This window comes from Mya arenaria, chromosome 16 (assembly GCF_026914265.1).
Source record: "Mya arenaria isolate MELC-2E11 chromosome 16, ASM2691426v1".
Lineage (NCBI taxonomy): Eukaryota > Metazoa > Mollusca > Bivalvia > Myida > Myidae > Mya > Mya arenaria.
The window spans coordinates 14,850,280-14,869,203 of record NC_069137.1 but is presented as its reverse complement, the minus strand read 5'-3'; the positions used below and the strand labels follow the sequence as shown (position 1 = coordinate 14,869,203).

The following is an 18,924-nucleotide window of genomic DNA, read 5'->3' as shown; positions in this document are numbered from 1 at the left end:
TTTTATTCAAATTAAGATAAGCGCAATACATTGTAAGCGTTACGGCTAAGGATATGAATCAATAAGATCTTATTGTTAAAGGTTGTACAAACCATTACGCCATTTGCCTATTGGAGGAACTGTATATAGTTTATGTCAGTATTGATAACATTGAATCAAACTATGGCAGGTTATAAGCGGAATTAATTCTAAATTGTGAGTTCTTTTATTTCTCGTTTTGTAGTTTGCATCTTGTCAAAATTGAAGCTATTATAATTAATATTTAATTTTAACCTCACCAGTCTTTCGGAATATGCAGTATAATTTATAAAATGTAGGTTAGGAAAAACAGTCAGTAATACAATGTGGTGGACTTTTCTTAGGGTTATGTTCACAAATATGAGTGATTGGATGCTTGTTGGACCACATATTGTTTTGATATCAATTTACTAACAGTTTATTGCGAAGAAAAAATATAATGTATAAATTACAGCATTTTTTAAATAGAGTCACAAGCCATCGAAATGTAATATGCTTTGTTCAAATTACAAACTTATTTGTACATAATTTGCCTTAAAAGTACATTTCATTTCGTAACTGTTAGTTTCACGCAGTCCTGAATAAGTACCATGGTGGATTTTGCCAAATATTGCATAAACAGTAATGGTCTTAAATGTTCGATCCATTTAGGTTGTATGTGTATAAAAAGCAGTTTATTCACTGACTTAATAGAGGTTGGTGTCTTAGTTAGGGAAATGAAAGGAAAGTGTGTTCACCATTGTTTAAAATAAACTGTATTTCATAGGACAATAAATGTCATATAATTATAAACAGGTCTTGTCAAAATGTAAAGACATAATCCAGATGAGCAGTGTTAGTCGAACAAAAATAATTGACACACCGATATTTAACAATATTTAAACAATGTTCTTAAACATTGAATATTTAAAAGATCTATCAGACTGTCCTTGCCAATTTTAAACTATGCTCAGATAGATAACCATATGTCTGCGTTGATATCTTGTTCTGCTTAATTAAACCTTACATTGGATTTATAAAACGGGATAATGATTGCAAACAAAAGCATTAACAATCAAAGTAAGCCTTAAAAGCATGTATAAAACACGCGATTACGTGTTTAAGTAGCTTATGCCACATTGTTTTGCCTGGTTTCTGCAGAGCATTCATTGTTGAAAGTCAAGAAACACTCCAATATTCTCCGAAAGTGGTTACTTATATTTTTATTTTCATTTTATACAGTAGAAATGATGTCGCTATGGCTGATAAGAACACTAGGACAGATCAGTGGTGGAGGGTTGCAGATGGGTTAAAGCGTCTGAGAAAAGGACTACAACATTTTGTAGATAGGAGGTCCCGCACTATTTACACTGACTTTTGCATTCGTGGATTAACGTCTGCAGTATGCAACACATGTCAGCTTAACATACCTTGTCCAAATGGTGCGTATAAAACAACTACACGGATAGGTTACTCGTTTTGTAGCAACACAATTTGCGATCTTGTTTGCGATAGGATTCTTTCAAAGTACTTTCCGTATAAGAAAACGCCGATTTGGGCGAACACTGACTCGACAAAGTGGAGCGACCAAAATATTGGATATTGGAAAGTTGCAAAGTGCTTTCTGAGTTGTCCTGGTTATTTCGACAAAGAAGGACCAATCACAATTGATGCTAGTGGACTATTTAGCATCTGTTTGAACAACACGGATATACGATCGTCCATATCGAACATACAGATATTTGAAGAGGTCTGTTTGTGTGTGACTTTACCTTTATCATGAGCATTTCACATCACAATGTTAATTTTAGGAAAAAAAAAACTTTTATCAGATGAATCTGAATGTTTAATATGAATACTATTATATAAAAAAATGTTCATTTATAATAAATACAATATGAATGTACAAATGTAAATTTATAAAGTTGCTGACTGGAGTGGCATTTATTATTGACCCTTTTCAACATAGTAAAACATTGTGCAAGAGCTCTGCATTTTTCAGGTGCGTGATATACGAAATAAGGTCAATCATACTCCTGATTACAAGCTCGACAAACAGACAGCTGATGAAGATTTTGGGAAAGTGATTGAGGTGTTAAACGATGCTAATGAGTTACGACACGACTATTTTGCAGTTGTAAACCGCCAACGACTAAAAAAAGTAAGTAGTATAAACTCAATTTGTATGCATTAAGTTATGGAAATAAAATGCATACACGGCACCCTAAATAAATGTTGTTGTTTTTTTTTTCAGATAAAAAACGAAAATATAGAATGCGGTTGGAAAGAATCAACCCGAAGGGAATTAGACTTGAATGATGTCGACGCAGGCGGTTTGTGAATTACACGTACATTGACATGCATTATATTTAGACTACAGGAGGTTTTATATTCACATTATTTATTTTTAGCACAACTGCTGTTCAAATAAAGCCATGTTATCAACTTGTTTCAATCATCACCTAAATGCCGTCATCTAAATTGCAACAGTGCTAAAACACATTTTATTTTTCTAAATTTTTTGCTCAAGCTCTATATGTCATTCAATTTACATGGATTGTTTTATTCTTATATTTATACTTTTCCATTTTATTTTTCAGAAGAATACAACATGTTCGATTCAAGTCAAATGTCAGGTAACAACTTTTCCCAAAACCGATACTATAAAAATAAAATAATATTTGTTGTAATGGTACAATCAGGTTATATTGGATTTATTTTACAACATAATAGCATTATATATGTTCCAATCTTATAATAAAAATAATGAAATCTGACTCTTTTTCTGCAGTGTTCTGTAGTTCCTTGTCATTTCACGATAAATATAGTTATTTTATTATCAATTGCATATAAAATATCCCTCATATTACATTATTTAATTTGTTTTTTGTAGCCTACAGAATATATGATTGTAGATAATAGGATTGGCATTTCTTAAACACATTATTCGGCTCATATATGTTATATTTAAAGTTATTTTTTCATATGTGTAAATGAGACAATTTAATTTACTGAAATATCAGGAATATTCCGGGTTTTTTATATGATTAAACAAAACTTAGTTTGTAACAGTACGTATACTGAAATAAAAATATTAGTAAAGTAAGAGGACAATTGCCAGGTAACAAATTACAACCCTAAGATAAAGTGCTAGTCAAATTTCAGGTACTCAATACTTGATAATAATATACATTAAACAACAACAACAACAACAAAAATAATAATGCAGTATCATGAAGATGCTGTGTATCTTTATAGTAAGGTGTCAGGTGACTGTATTTTAATTGCCATCTTGTAATAGTATGTTCGGAATAACAACCATGTAAAAAAATAGTTTTTAAAATAGACATCTTTGCATTAAGGTGGATTTAGTTTGATGCCCTTATCTGCGCTTTAGTATAGACTGGTTTACAATGTAGTTCAGAAGAAAGAATTCACTTCACTGCCACATTAGTAAGGATGTACGCCTTGCTCAGGGAGGAAATGAAAAAGGAAACTGCATTGAGACTAAGAAAGTATATTTTACCGAGAGCGTTATTGTGCGACAAAGATAAAGCAAGACAGTTATGTCGTAAAGATTTAGTTGAGGACACCTTGAAGCGGGTGAGATACAGAAAAGTTTTAATTATCTTAGGATGTATATATTAACATACAATTAAATACAGCAGAGTTAAATTGACTATACACACATTGTAGATAAATTGAACATAATAGGTATGTAAGATTGGAGGTACCGAAGTAATTTAGTACTATAACAAATTGTTCGCATTACTGGCATTACTGAAATAAAGCATTTTCAATGTAAAGTATAAAGAGGCGAAATTGGAAGACAATCTTGCACTTTGCATTAAGTTATAGCGTACCATACACTACCGTATAAAGTTCGTGTCATTTAGGGTTCTTATCACGTCCAAATAACAATATAATGCGTTTGAACTCAATACTATTTCAACGGTAGCTGTCGTGTTCAGGTTATTGTAGATCCCTTAACTATTGAACTATTGACTGTTTCGCAAAAACATTATAAACTCATTGTATAAACATTGATTATGTAACGGTACATTCACCCAGATTTCTAGCAGTCAGACTTTTAATCTCATATGTAATCTAATTAACTTTTACTCAGTTTTTATAATTTTGAAAACAGAGAAAACGGAATGAAGGAACGTAAATAACATGGATGAAAACATAGTACGTTTTGATTTATGTTCTTACGTTTATTAGTTCCCTATTTGTTGCCAAGGCCATCATGTTTATACATAAATACACACGTATTCTTGTGTCCTATCATTATATCTTGCTAAAACAAGTTTTTTTATTATGAATGTTGTTTACAAAACGTGTTATCGATTACCTTCAGAGAATATATTTATAAGCTATGCTTTCGTTTCAACTCCGATTTAATATATTTTATAATATGATTTTTAAATGATTGAAAATGTACCTTGAACCCCCTTGCCTGGAATTAAGCATTTGGGTAGAGGGAAGATGGGGTAAATGTTTGAGCAAGGCTCATGTAAAGCAAATATTCACCTGTTAAATATCCGACCAAATGTGTCTTCCAGTGACGTCATGCTTCAATGATCGTTTAAAAGCGATAAACCAGTAATGTACGGATTCACCTGGTCTGATGTGTGTGAGGCTTGTTTGTGTTTTGCGTTAACATTTATTTCAAACGAGGCGATCATTAACGAAATATTTATTTATTAATGTCCTATATAAAGTGAAGTCTCCTGCAAGAAGTTTTTTTTTAAGATGTTTTAGATTGTAGCAGTTAATATTTTTGCAGGTCATCTTTTCGAGTTGCAAAACGACTAAAGATGAATTTAAAGAACATTTTGCAAAAGACAAAGCCGGGGCTAAACTTGCAAAAATGCTTGAACAGTGCAACGTACTCACTGAGGAAATAGAAGGTACTGTTTACGTGGTATGCGAGTAAGGGGCAAATATGCAAGAAAAAAACACAAAAAAACTAATATTGTCTTACTCAAACACCAACCCACCGGTCAACAATAAACCTATAGATAGGTGAGATATAATCTTGATCGTATAAAATAATCGATTTATGAATGACGGCCATCGTTCTATAATTTAATCTCAGTGCGACAATGGTGATCTTAGTATGTCTAGAAATATCGGGAAATAACTGATTGTCATTGCAGTCATCATACTAACATAAATGTCAAACTTGGCATGTTAATATTGATTTGTGCAACCGTCTACGCTTTCTTTCTTTTTATTCGAAGAATTTCTTCCTAACCACCTTTCATTTCAACTCGGTCTTCTTGATTCGAACTTAAACCTATTTGCAGTTATTGGTCCTAGTTATATTCTTTAAACACTCGACACCAGATAATGATAGTATCATTTAAACGTATCCATAACATGTATATTTTTATAGATATCAAGTTAAAATCACTCGAGCAATATAAATGAGTTCGTGTTTTGTAGCCTACGGGATTCCTTGAGACATTTTATCGATGCTTAAAAAAAAAACAATATACGAGGGTTGTCCGGACAGTTTTGAGACTGCATTTTTATCAAAACACTGAAATGAAATGATGCACACAGTTTACTAATACAAACAAATACTGAAAATTTCAACAATTTACTACGAAGTGAACATATGCAACAAACATGCAACAAAGTACAGGTTACAAGCCACGGAGCACTTCTTTGTCTCGTTGCGTCATGTCATTTACAGTTGTTTTTTTCAAAATACGCTCCTTCTGTACGTACGCACTTACGGTGGCGTTCAACGCATTGCTTAAAAATTTGTCTGTACCACCCTTTCTGATATCGTGTCACTGCTGTTCTCACAGCGAAGAGAAGGTAGTCCTGTAGATCTTCGTAACGATTACCTCGTATGTAATTATTTAGCCTCGAGAATATTGCAAAATCTAATGGGGCCAGGTCCGGGCTATAAGGTGCATGACTTGTCCGCTCGTACCCCAAATAGTCGATTGGCATTAAGGTCTAGTGGCATCGATGTGGAGGGGCGTTGTCCTAGTTAAAAAGAAGAGTTTCAGCCTCGGCGTCCAGTCTCTTCTTACATATGGCGTTCATCAGGTCCCTCCGTATCACCTGTAAATGTATATGCCAAATTTAAATATGTGATTGAAATGTTTAATATGGATTGTAACTTTCAGATACGCTTGTAGATGCCAAATTTTGCTTATTTTCAAAGAAAAAGAGTTAATATTATGTACTGCAAGAATATATGTATATGTTAAACTGCACATATCACAACTTTTATTTCAGTGAACCTACCCGCTCATAGTATTCTGCATTCACGGTCATCCCCTTTGGTACAGCGTGGTGGAGCAACATCTCCTGGGAGTCTATGAAGAAAATACATGCGTTGTGTTGTTGATCTGGATCTTTTTGCCGTTGTTTTTTTTTTTTGGGGGGGGGAGATGATGGATGATGGCAAGCCATAGAGGCTAACTTTGTTTCTGGCACGTATAGGCTAATGTAGGATTCGTCTGTGGTTTTTATTCGCTGTAAGAACCTGTCTTCCTCTCGTTCGTATCCACAGATTTACTCTTGAGAGGCCATTACACGGACCGCCTTTTCTTCTGTAGGGAGCTGTCTTGGGACCCATATGGCACTTACTTTTGATAAATTGAGATTTTCTTTTCAGCTGAACGGAGTCGCCAGTTTTCCTTACTGTCCTCCGCCGGTCTATTTTTAAGATGCTCCTTCTGAACAAACGTCACTTTCACTCACGACTGACAGCCTGCCGCTCCGCTACGCCAACATGTTCATGTCCGTCACTAAAACGTCCATGCCAGCGAACTACCAAAGAGCTTGAACATGTTGGCTTTGATTTATCCTGTGTTAGAAACTTAGGAGTCATTCCGCTGCGAACAAAGTGTTTGATTACAGCCCGCTGCTCCGTGCGTGACGTCAACGTTGGAGTTTTTCTCGACATCTTGGAAATGCCTTTTTACTTCCGTTGACCGTTACAAACTTGTTTACAGTTAGATGACGTCAATAATTTGTGCAGTTATGCAGATAACGTCATACTGTTGTTATATGTTTTAACGTAGCGATTTTGCGTTTATTATTCAGACGGAGTAGTATGTATGAATTGTGAATAATTCTCAGAAAACGTCAATTTGAATCGCTACATGGGTTGTCTTGACAAATATTTCCCTCCTTAGTATTTGATTACATGCTAGTAATGTTAGGTTTCAAAAAGAAACTCTTGGATAGTCTATAAACAGAGCTATCTTGTGTCTGTATATTCATATTAAAACGTTTTGAAATATAGAATCACTCTCAAACCTTTAAGGACATCCCTCGTATATTGCATGCTTAAGCTTACCAATACCGAAAATGTTCAAATTTCCACTTATACATCCAGACCAAAAATGAAAAGTCATAAGTGTACTTTGCGTAAATGTGAAGACACAAATCTAAACTAAGATACTCCTGCTCCGATTACCAAACAAGGTAATACCTAACAAAAGGTAGTGTAAATTTTACATTGCTACAGATATGTAAAACTATGTTTAAAATAAATATGACTAATATAATGACCATTCGATGTGAGAAAATAACAGACATACAAAATGAGATTTATGCATTTATTTCAGAATTTCGAAATCTGCAGAAAAGGCGAACTCATCAACAATTTGAATTCAAGAAATGCGTTCGTGATATAGCGATTATCAATCCCTTGAGTGATTTAGACATGATTGCGGACAAACTGTTATCAGCATATATCATTAACTTGACAGAGCATAGCTACATTGTACAAACGCATGACAAAAACTCCAAACTTGATATGTTCAAGACAGCAATCAGTCGATGTGACAAAGGTGTTTTTACCGATATTGAAAGACAAATGTTCAGAACTTAATATTAAATGCATTCTTTATGACGATGATGGAAGTCCAGAAACAGGTAATTAACCGCATTTCATTATTAATCTGCTCGATATCATTAAAATTTATTGAGCGTCTACTAAATCATTGTTTTTTGTGAACGTAGTATTTTTAACAATGTTAATTCAAAAATTGCTTGGTGATTTCGTTTATACAGGTGCTGGGGAAAAATCAACTGAAGATGCCGTCTTGTCATCCCCAAATGTGAAATGGTTTTTGAGTCAAGGTAATGAGATCAATTCACAATTTATTTTATAATAACAAATAAACTTCTATTGACTTCTATCGTTTAACAATACATACCTAAAATCTTAAATGAAACCTTTTTAGGAACTGAGGGGAATAAATATGTTACCTACTATAATTAGTCAGAACGTCGTCAGCTAATATAGGAATACATTCAATTAACTTAACACTAGCAATATATTTGCGAGATGAAAGTAATGTTCATATATCCTAGTACATATTGGTGTATCAGTTATTGTTATGACACCTGCTAATTGTATAAGCAGTATAACCATTTATATTCTTAGGTACTGACAGACACTACTACAATTTGGAGCCACTCAAAATAATATTTAGAGTCGATTGATATTGCCTGTGAAATGAATTGTAAAAATGTAAAATCAAGATTGTTGCGCATACAACTTTTCCAAGCTTTAAGTGCTTTAAAAATAGAATGTTACCAAGCTTTTTGATGTTATCACCAGAGGAAGTCAAAGCATTTTATAAATATTAGTTTTTAATAGGCTCCGGAAAATTCTCAGAACGGTAAACTTTAGTGGCCGAATTTCGCATACATTAATCATTTCACTGCAAAATATTGTAACATACCTTTGATTAATAACCCTTATATTGAAAAGACAAACATGAAATCTAGGAATACAGTTCATATTGTCCGCATCAATACAAATGAGCCACTTGTTAACAATACAATTTCAATATCTTTCTAAAGCCATTTAAACTCCACCGTAAAATAAACGTATATCTATTCAACTAAAAAATAAATTCAGGAATTGAATGTTTGTATTACAGGCTGTTGCTTTAAGTCAGCAGAGAAAGGGTCGATAATTTTGACGTTCGGTTATTCCGATACCTTGACACTCACGAATGTTTTACAAGAGTGTAAAAATGGGAATTTTGACGATTTTGTGAATGACATTTTCACAGATGAACCTGTTCTGAGGACAATTCCAGAGGGGGAGCATAACGTCCATGTTGAAATAAAAACTAAAGGCACAGACGGTAAGGAAAACTATAAATGCTGAAAAATATTTGGTAAATTTCCGCCCTTTTATCGGTTGCAAGGCTGTGACGTATCAAATCATAAGAAAGTTACTCCGCAAAGAGTTATCGGGTTGTTTACAGGACATGAACATTTATATGAAAAACTTAAGAAACAAGCTCATTAGCAAAAAGTTTAAACATAAACCCATTTTACTGGCAAAGGGTTAACGCACAGACATAAAACTCAAAAATAAAAATCAGGCTGTCCTACTAGCGCAGTGGTTAGCGCACGCGCTCTCACCAAGGCGACCCGGGTTCGATTCCCAACCTGGACGCATGTGTTTGGTTTGTGGTCTCGAAGCCGGACAAGTGGGTTTTATCTAGGTACTCCGGTGTCCCACACAACACAAGACCACACTCTTGCGCAACATCGTGCCAACGAGAGTGACTTAGTATAAACTAGCATAGCTTTCTTCACAATTGTTGTAAAACATATAATGTTTAAACAAAAATCACATACAAGCAACACTGAACAACAGCACAAACTCCACGAACAACACAGTACATACATACTGTATGAGACTAGGTGTTCATATCAAGGATTGTTAGGTACCGCCTTGGAACATTCAGTAAAATGTAAATTTACTGAGGGTTTAAGCCTTGTACGATTGTAAAGCTATTAGCTCCGCAATTCGAATGCACATTATTGAAGTCATTTTGAAGCATTGGACTGTTTTGTTGATCATTTCTTTTATCTCTACTGAGTACTGTTGACAATTTCCTAATTATCATCATCACTTGCAGGATTTTTCAACGTTGACGAAATTGTGTAAATGACAAGTGAAATTTTGATTCGAATAACAAATACAGTCCTACATACACAATGAAATATAACAACCCAATATTACTAAGCGCATTGTTACAATTAAGCAATTGATTATTTATCATCATTCAAATTACAAGAACTCTTTGAACCTCATGTTGCTTAACTGTTTTCTTTTGCTGTAAATTGGCAGAATGGTTTTATTTAATAGCAAAACATTGCCTAAAAGGTATTGATCATGACTTATTAAACCCCCATTTTGCTTTAAAATTTAATTAAAAGTTTTGACGTTGATGTAATTGTTTGAAGCTGCGAAAAAAATAACTATTCTGTCGCTACTGCCAAAACAGTCAAGTGAAAAACAGTACTGTATCAATAATTTATTTTTCCCTGTATAAAATTAACTATTCAATAGGTTAATCAGAAATGAATACACTGGAATGTTAAATAAACGTAGACTCAATCTGATGAAAAAATGACAAATATATGTATTATATAAATGTAATTGATTTTAACGTGATATATATATATTTGTGATTGCACACATCTAATTAAAGTCTTTATATTTGCTAAATATGCAACTAGACAACAATAAACCTAGCATATATCTCATGTTATTTTAAATTTCAGAGATAATTGTCATTATAACTGGTAGCTTCCTGGATAGGAAAAGTAAGTATGATAATAATGATTCACGTTGAAACAAAACCATTTAAAAACGACAATTTTTAAAATGTGAGGCAACATTGATTTCTGGAAACAAAAGTGGAATTAATATAGATCGTCTTTATAATCATGTTCTGGTTTTAATTGATTCGCCACACTTATTATTATTCATGCATTATATATATCATCCTATGGTAAAGAATACAAAACGTCAGGTCCCAACACTTGAAGACAAAATACGGTGTGAATTCTAATTAATAAATAAACTGGTATGGCAAAAAATCAATATTGTTACACCTATATAAATATAGATTAATGCTTAAAGTTACCGGGTATGTAAGCGAGAGCAAATTTTGAACCATAATATGGTTTCCATTGCCCCATATTTTCAATATCGTGTTATCTACCATCCCCGTAGTGTATATATCACGTTGACAACATGGTTACATCAAGACACCAACTCTATCTAGAAAATGTCTTTATTTTATTCATCGGAATCAGAAAGTAGTGACCAGTTTGTACGCTATAAGGTTTTTGGAGTAGATATTGACACATTTTATGTCACCGCGTGACCAGTTCTGGACCAATGGCGTTGCGTCATTCATGTCGAAGGCGTGATTTATATCAATACTGAACTGAATGTTTGTTAAATTATCTCCTTTAACTTCAATCGAACTTAACATTTACCATTGATTACGATTACTTTGGGGAAGCACAAAACTAACATATTTTCTACTTGTAATGTATCCTTACCAAAGAAAATATTTTGAGTGTGCTTTAACTTTGTAAATCGGAAATTTGAGAAAAAAACGTGATACAGGAATGAACATGCTTAACCAACACATATTTTACAGAAATGTGTCACCAAGCTGACAAAACAGTGCCGGAACATGACGTTTACATTTGTGAAGAGCTTGAAATTACGAGAGACTTGATCACGCTACTTCAAAAAGAACATGTTATTCCTGAAAACATTACCTTTGAACAATTTGATAATATTAAAGGACGAAGGAATAATATACATGACCTGCTTTGTCTGTGCGATATATCATTCGATTACAGGTAGGGCTCTTTAATTTTTGCATTAAAGGTTTTCTGTCAACAATCTCCATAACAACATTTAAGAAAATCCTGCTAAAACATATACATTGTTCGTTTTTGTCTATTAAGATATCATACAGAATACTTACATGTATAACCTTATGACTTGCTTGTATTTAACCATTATTATTTCACATCGGTGATCTAGAGTTGTTTTATGGATTGTTTGCTAGTAAATAGACGAATTCTGTGTGGATCCACTGTATTTTTTTTAATATTTTTGCATAGCGGACTTTTTCAAAATAACAAAACAGAAAGTGTTATTATATATGTTAGATTCTACATTGCATTTGTAAATGTAAAAATGTCCTTATCCAGCAAATGATGCCATAGTATAATAGAAATTAATCCAAATCGACACATGATGTTACGTCACAATTTGCATCAATCTGCTAATTGAACACGTAATGCCAGTTGTATCTTTTTGAGACAGCCAAATAAAACTGAAGCATGCATGAGTCCCGGACGCAGTTTCAACATCTTCCTTTCCAATTTTAGGTCTCGATCGAGTACAATGTCGCATTTGTTTCGAACATTTCAATTAAATGTAATTATATATATATATATATATATATATATATATATATATATTTTTTGAGGAAAATAATAAGAAGACAACGTGACATTTATTATGATATTACACAGAAACAAAAAAAAATAATCCTTAAAATGCTATTTTTCTTAATAACATAATCCCTCACTAATATGCTGATAAGCAAAGGATACTTTTCTTAATGTTTAGTGAGTTCTTCAGCATCATTAGTAATCAGTGCAGTGAAGAAACACAGACCCCAAATACAAACACCTTGTACACATGCAGTTGCAAGATAATCAAACTAGGTAAATATGTTCATTGTACCCATATTGAATTTCTGTTTGAATGAATATCATATTTTCATCGGTTAAAGCATTGTGCCTTTAAATCCTGTTTGATATTTAGGTTATTAGGCTCTTCCACGTAGTTTATATTGTTAACACATAAAGTAATTGTGTTATTGTGTTATGGTTCAATAAGTTGGAATGTTCCATGAAATAAACAACTTTTTTATATTTGATTTTAGAAAGACGTGTGAAATGCAAACTGATCACCGCATACCTGCGTGGTAAGTAATACACCTTATACATGTATAAGCAATTTGTATATCGCAATTAAATGGCATAAGGGGGTTATACAAGTTATATATTCAAACATACATTATCATAGTTTATCATTTATATTTTCTTTTACTTGTTGAATTACATTAAATGTGTGATTGCGTAACGTTCATTTCTTATCATGCAAGATTCTGCCGAACAAATGCTCGTCAGAAGCCATGCAAAGAAAGACGATTCACATCAGACTGGGAACCTCTCAGAAGCAAATACTATCGCTAGTAAAATGCAACATGTACTAGAACAGAAAACCAAGAAAGGTATTATTAACCAATACCTAGACGGACCGTGTTTACAATGATATCAGGAGGTTGCGAAATAAAACAATAATGTAACATGAATGCAACAATAAAACGCAAGCAATTAATATTAAGTGAAGGACATGTAATGATTAAAGTCAATGTTTTTTTGTTTTTTTTTCTGTATGAGAACCAAGAGTTAATATAAGTGTTTATTAAATACGTTATATCATTCAAATGATCGATTGAATATGAAAATGGTTCTCATACGAATTATTTCGTGAAAGGTTGATGTAGTTGGAATCGGCGGATGAATTATTGACTTAATTTCACCTTCATTACCTTTTTGTGCGAGTTTTATAACTTTGAAATATTAATCATTAAAGATGAACCAATGGGTAAACACATCTCGCTTGTCAGAGATCATGCAGCGAAAGTCGAATCAAAGCAGACAGGAAACTTCTCAGAAGCAGAAACAATCGCAAGGGACATGCAACCTGAGCTACGCACCAAGAAAAAACTCGGTAATTATTAGTGATAGTAGGATGGGTCATTTTCACACTTGTTTTTTGAGAGAAAAAATCATGCGGTGTGAACATGCATACGAGTTTTAAAAGAAACTATACATATTAAGGTAAGGAAAAGTAATGACTTAAAAATAATAGATATAGTCTAATTGCAATGCAACAAAATATCAATTTCATATTTGATAAGATGTTTTTAAAGGTGTCATCAGTTTTAGTGAAGAATTGTGTCTATAGGTTTCAGAAATTTAAATTTTTTTTTTTTCATAAACGTGTATACGATTAGTTTTTTTTCTACTTTTAGAAACTCCAGACGACGACAACGATAGGGTATGTGATCATATATATGAAGCTGGTTTAGCCAGTTTAACATTGACAGTAGTTTGTTGGTCGTTATTTTCCAATTCTGAATATATGATAACACTATAAACATATGTACTTAAAAGGTGTTAGTTGTTTGAACGTAGAAGTGCAAGTGAGCAGTACAGATTAAAAAGGACTCAAGACATCTAAAAATAAGATACTTATATTGATATGTTTCAGTTATGCCCCATCGAAGATGTTCGTAGGCATTCTTTCAAATTTTCAAAAATTGCTTCTCGTTTTGAATGAAAGCCCAGGTTTATAGGCCATACTTGTCCCATTCTATTAGATACATAACTAAACTTACCTTCGATACTTAATACAAAGTCCAAACATGAAAGCTAACATTTTCTGGTGATATTTCAATGGTCAAATATTGATCGACCATGAGGTATACATATGTTACTTTTGACAAAGTTTCAATTCGGTTTAACTTAGGCGTCTCGTTTAGACCAAACTACTTTCTCCAGTTATACTTCGGATAGAATGTGTGTTGCGTATATGATTTATAACTCGCGTTAAAAGCATTTCCTGAAATTCGTATACAATAATCGATAGGGAGTTTTGTATTATTTGATATCTCAGTAAACTTATAGTGCGTTCTAAGCTTTAAGTGCAACACTAAATATACGGACACAAAATTATTTTAGGCAACATTTGTTGAGTTATTTACTGTTTGTTATGTCGAACGTATTACATACTGGGTTAAAATGTTTAATACCTGCATAGATTCCATCGTTTTGAAAACGTTAGATTTTTTATCACGAAACAGTTCGGTCCTATAATAATGTTTAGCACATTGTTGCAGGATCATGGGACATTTATTTTTCTTATTTGTTGCAAATAATTCAGCATTAGTCTGAACTAAGAAGTATAACAGACATTTGAGGGTCATATGACATCATAAGGACCGACCAGTCAGCCCCGAAGGTGTGTATGGACCGAGGTGGCAGTCAAGGTCCATTACTCTATATGGCCCGAAGAGTTGGGTTATATGTCTTATATTATACCGAGAACTTTATATTACAATACACTGTTTTTTTAAGAGCTTTTTATTTGATTCGTTTAACAAAGCTATTTTTTTATTTATTATCAGCTTTGTGAAAATCGCAAGCAGCACTTGCCATTTATATGACAACAGCGGTCCATATTATATTTTGGCTAGGTCCGCTGACGTGATACAAACTGGACTCTTATTAAATTAGAGTGATAAGCGGACCGAATAACGTTATATACACAAAGACGGGACACATTTATGTAAGGTATACTATCGTTTAATAATGAACTTTTTGTTGGTTTGTTGAAAAGAATCAAAATAATCATGTTTGTTATTAAACCACTAGGACTTGACCGAAGATGAAATCCAGGGGTATGTAGCTGCAGATGCACAAGGTGGAATACATGCACTCCAGGATATGATACAAAGAAAATCAAACAAATGGAAACACATGAAAGTAAGTTTTGCTGTCATAGGAGAAACTGGAGCGGGAAAATCGTCATTCATCAATGCAATGCTAGGACTGACGGCTGATGACGATAGTTTTGCAAAGGTTAACTGCACACAGACCACAATGAAAGCTGAGGAATACAAACACCACGATAACACATCACTGTCGTTTTGGGACTTGCCCGGTGTTGGAACTTCCGATTTTCCACAGGAAACATATCTCGAACAGATTGAGTTCAATAAGTTCGACTTTTTCATAATGGTCACGCATGGAAGTTTTAAAAAAAACGAGTTGTGGCTTATTAAGGAAATTGAGAAACGCGAAAGAAAATTATATTTCGTAAGAACGAAAATTGATAGCGATATATTGAATGACAAGGCGGACCACCCTAGAACTCACGATCAAAAAATACTTCAGGAAAATATCAAAACAAAATTACACACTGAACTATATCTGGCTGGAGTGGAAAACATAGAAATTTTTCTTTTCAACAATCACTGGAGGGGTGTATCAAGTACACCATGTGAACCATACGACTTCGAAATATTGGTGGACCGACTGCTTGCAGACGTTCCGAAACAAAAAAAGCAGGCTCTGCTTTTTAGCTTTTCAGCCAGGTCCTCGCACCTGATTAAAGAAAAGGTGAAGGAATTGGAATCTAGGATAACATACGTGGCAGTTGGAGCTTCGTTGGCCTCATTAGTTCCAATTTCAGGCGCTGGCTTCGCAGTCGAAATCGGCGCGATTATACGCGAGATTAACCTCTACAAAGAGCAACTTAAAACCGACGAAAGATCAATGAGAATGTTAGCTGACAGAATGGATATTCCTTTGAGAGAACTGTGTCAAAAGACACATGTCAAAACACATGTCATCTATGCAGGTGCAAGTGCATCACAACGTTTTCTTATTACGCTCTTTGCGGAAATTGCCACATCAAAAGTTGCAGAGAGCGCTTTAAAAAGCGGAGTTCCAATTATCGGAAGCAATATACCTGCATTGGCAAGCATTCCAATATGCGCTTTAACACTTCGCAAGCTTCTCAAAACGTGCGAAGAAGAGGCATTCAGAGTTCTCGAAGAGAAGTGGTCGCTGGAGGCTACTAATACTCCATTATAAAGTATAACGTTCGCGCCTCGAACAAACGAACCATATCAAATTATCTAAGAACTGTTAATAATCAACTTTATACATGTACAGTACATATATAAATCCAACTTGTAATTAATTTGTGGGCTTGATTTTGCTTTTTAGAAATTTATGGTATTACGTGTGTTTAAGATGCGTGGTTGGGCTGTGTATGGTGTTCTATATAATTGTATACGGTGTTTATACAATTTGTGACTGGGCTTATCTTTAAAACAGTCTTGATTTGCTAAGTCATGTCGTTTTTATTTATATTAATGTGTTCTTTATTTGTTCCCAGTTTTAGTACAATGATGTTTTTATTTTATTATTAAACTCTTTGATCACACATTTTTAAACCTTTTGTTGTCTTAGGCAGACTTTTTGATGTTCATAGTTTCAAAAAATAACTGCATCGTATCTTTGAAAAGTATTTGCATTAGGTACTCTGAATTGTATTCCTCCGTCTGCAGATAGGGTATGTAATCTCTATTCATTGAAGTACTTGTAGTTTACCTATTAGTCAATCATAATTTGTTTTATTATTTATTATTGAAAGCTTTCTGATCGCAGCTGCAATATCGGACCAGTTGTTTCTTGTTAGCTTGACTTCTGGCTTATATTTTATTCAAACCGGCACTACTCCAATCCTCACAAAATAACATATTTTGTTCGAAAAGTGAAATCTATAAGCGCGAAGACATCGTCGAAATCATGTTAAGCACCATACCCTATTTTGACCTGAGTATATATTTGAATTTACGAATAAAGATTTGAATAACTTATTGTATAAGGCACTTGATCAAGTATTATTTACCTATTTCCCCTTTATATCAAAGCAAACCAATTAAATGTAGAACTTTGTTAAAAATACGTTCAAGTGACATAAAAAAATATGTATTTGAATCTTTAGTTTTCGCTGAAATGTTAGAAATTTACTGTCATTTGTCAGTCTTGTTTAGTGGTAATAGACAGTTATAACAGATGCAACCTATAAAGCCCGGTTTAAACCAATCTACCACCGGCAGGTTTATGTTAAGTATTGTTTTGATTTGTGCATATGATAAAGAAATCAATAAAATTGTGTAAAATTTCACATAATAAGTTTTTCAAAAGGGTCAGATATGATTTATATTTGATTACAAAGATATACATTTTATGTGCCTTAAATTTATAAGTGACTGAGCGTTTCGCAAAATGTTGTTTTGAAAACAGTCAAGATATATATTATTCCTCAAAGGTATTTTTGATAGTGATTAACAATCGTCCCGACCATTTTTTGAAGCGTAAAAATCACACTTAATATATTCCAAATTATATCATTTACATACCTAAAGACTTATTGCATGACTTAGTTCGGGAATTTGAGTATGAGTTATTTTACCTTCATTGAAGAAAACTCCACATTAATAATTTGTCATTAAGTATAACTTTGCAATAAAATTTCTTCTTGGTTACTTATAAATAATATGATATACTATGACTATGACTACGACCAACAAGATCATTTAGGTGCATCACAAGTAAAGTTAAGGCAAGGCAAAGTAAATTTAATAGTTTAATGTTTGATAAAACGCATACTTACAAACACAAAAAATATACTAACTTACCTAATACTGAATATCATACAAGCAGTTACAATACAAAATAATAATTCCTTCTTTCAACACAACAATGTAAACAAACCTAAACTTAAAATTAATGATCACAGCTTTCTGACAATCAACCTGTACTTAACTATTTTAATATGTAAAACAGCATTGTGTATATTTTAGATGTTTATGGTTCTGCAAATAACCCGGAACAATGGTTTGACCCCATCAACAGTTTGAAATGAACATAAATTCCCTGTAGTTGTTAGCACCATTCCATCATTGAATATTACAATGTATGCAGAAAGAATGAACATATTCAATTATTTAAAGTATCAGACTTTAAACTGAATAAATAAAATTCAACAACAATACATCTAAAACATAAAAAGTACATAGATTATTCATCATAACATAAGTTATTGATATTAATATAAACTATATGTATATATGTTGTAAATTTGTAATATATTCACAATATAGCAGTTGAACAATTCACAACATGATCAGAACAAGAATGTACTATAATTATGCTTACATTAGATCATTCATTAGCTCATTCAACTTAAAACTATATCCTTTGCAAATACACTTAATTGTTCAGAACGGTATTCTAGACATAGTTAATTGCCCCCTCCCCTGGCAAGGGATTAGCTGCCTACTGATCAGGTGACTGTAAAAATCCATAATGTATTGATCTAGTGATAACAGAATACCCTGCAAGAAAATGGACATATCAGCCCTGCATTTGTCAACAAATAAAGAAAATAAAGAC

The 18,924-nt window shown here is 33.1% G+C and overlaps 2 protein-coding genes across 8 annotated transcripts in view; both read left to right on the top strand.

The window, feature by feature from the left end:
- The window catches only part of LOC128221350 (uncharacterized), a 37,687-nt gene extending 28,553 nt beyond the window's left edge, over window positions 1–9,134 (top strand). For 2 of the 7 annotated variants that reach the window (XM_052929945.1, XM_052929944.1), the window contains exons 2-8: window positions 1,240–1,747; window positions 2,000–2,158; window positions 2,252–2,330; window positions 2,598–2,633; window positions 6,259–7,908; window positions 8,047–8,115; window positions 8,925–9,128. In XM_052929945.1, coding sequence (XP_052785905.1) covers window positions 1,256–1,747; window positions 2,000–2,158; window positions 2,252–2,330; window positions 2,598–2,633; window positions 6,259–6,344 — 852 coding nt within the window. In that variant the 5' untranslated portion in view covers window positions 1,240–1,255 and the 3' untranslated portion in view covers window positions 6,345–7,908; window positions 8,047–8,115; window positions 8,925–9,128. Of the gene's footprint in view, window positions 1–1,239; window positions 1,748–1,999; window positions 2,159–2,251; window positions 2,331–2,597; window positions 2,634–3,416; window positions 3,601–4,786; window positions 4,911–6,258; window positions 7,909–8,046; window positions 8,116–8,924 lie in introns of those variants that run through there. The other 5 variants (XR_008258976.1, XR_008258977.1, XR_008258975.1 and 2 more) reach the window with 5 other exon arrangements.
- Window positions 9,135–12,452: 3,318 nt separating this feature from the next.
- On the top strand, window positions 12,453–17,571 carry LOC128222473 (interferon-inducible GTPase 1-like). Its single transcript, XM_052931487.1, has 6 exons — window positions 12,453–12,546; window positions 12,768–12,809; window positions 12,990–13,118; window positions 13,484–13,621; window positions 13,926–13,951; window positions 15,328–17,571. The coding sequence occupies exons 3-6, from the start codon at window positions 13,004–13,006 to the stop codon at window positions 16,549–16,551; spliced, it is 1,503 nt and encodes a 500-aa protein (XP_052787447.1). The 5' UTR covers window positions 12,453–12,546; window positions 12,768–12,809; window positions 12,990–13,003; the 3' UTR covers window positions 16,552–17,571.
- The last annotated feature ends 1,353 nt before the right edge of the window (window positions 17,572–18,924 follow it).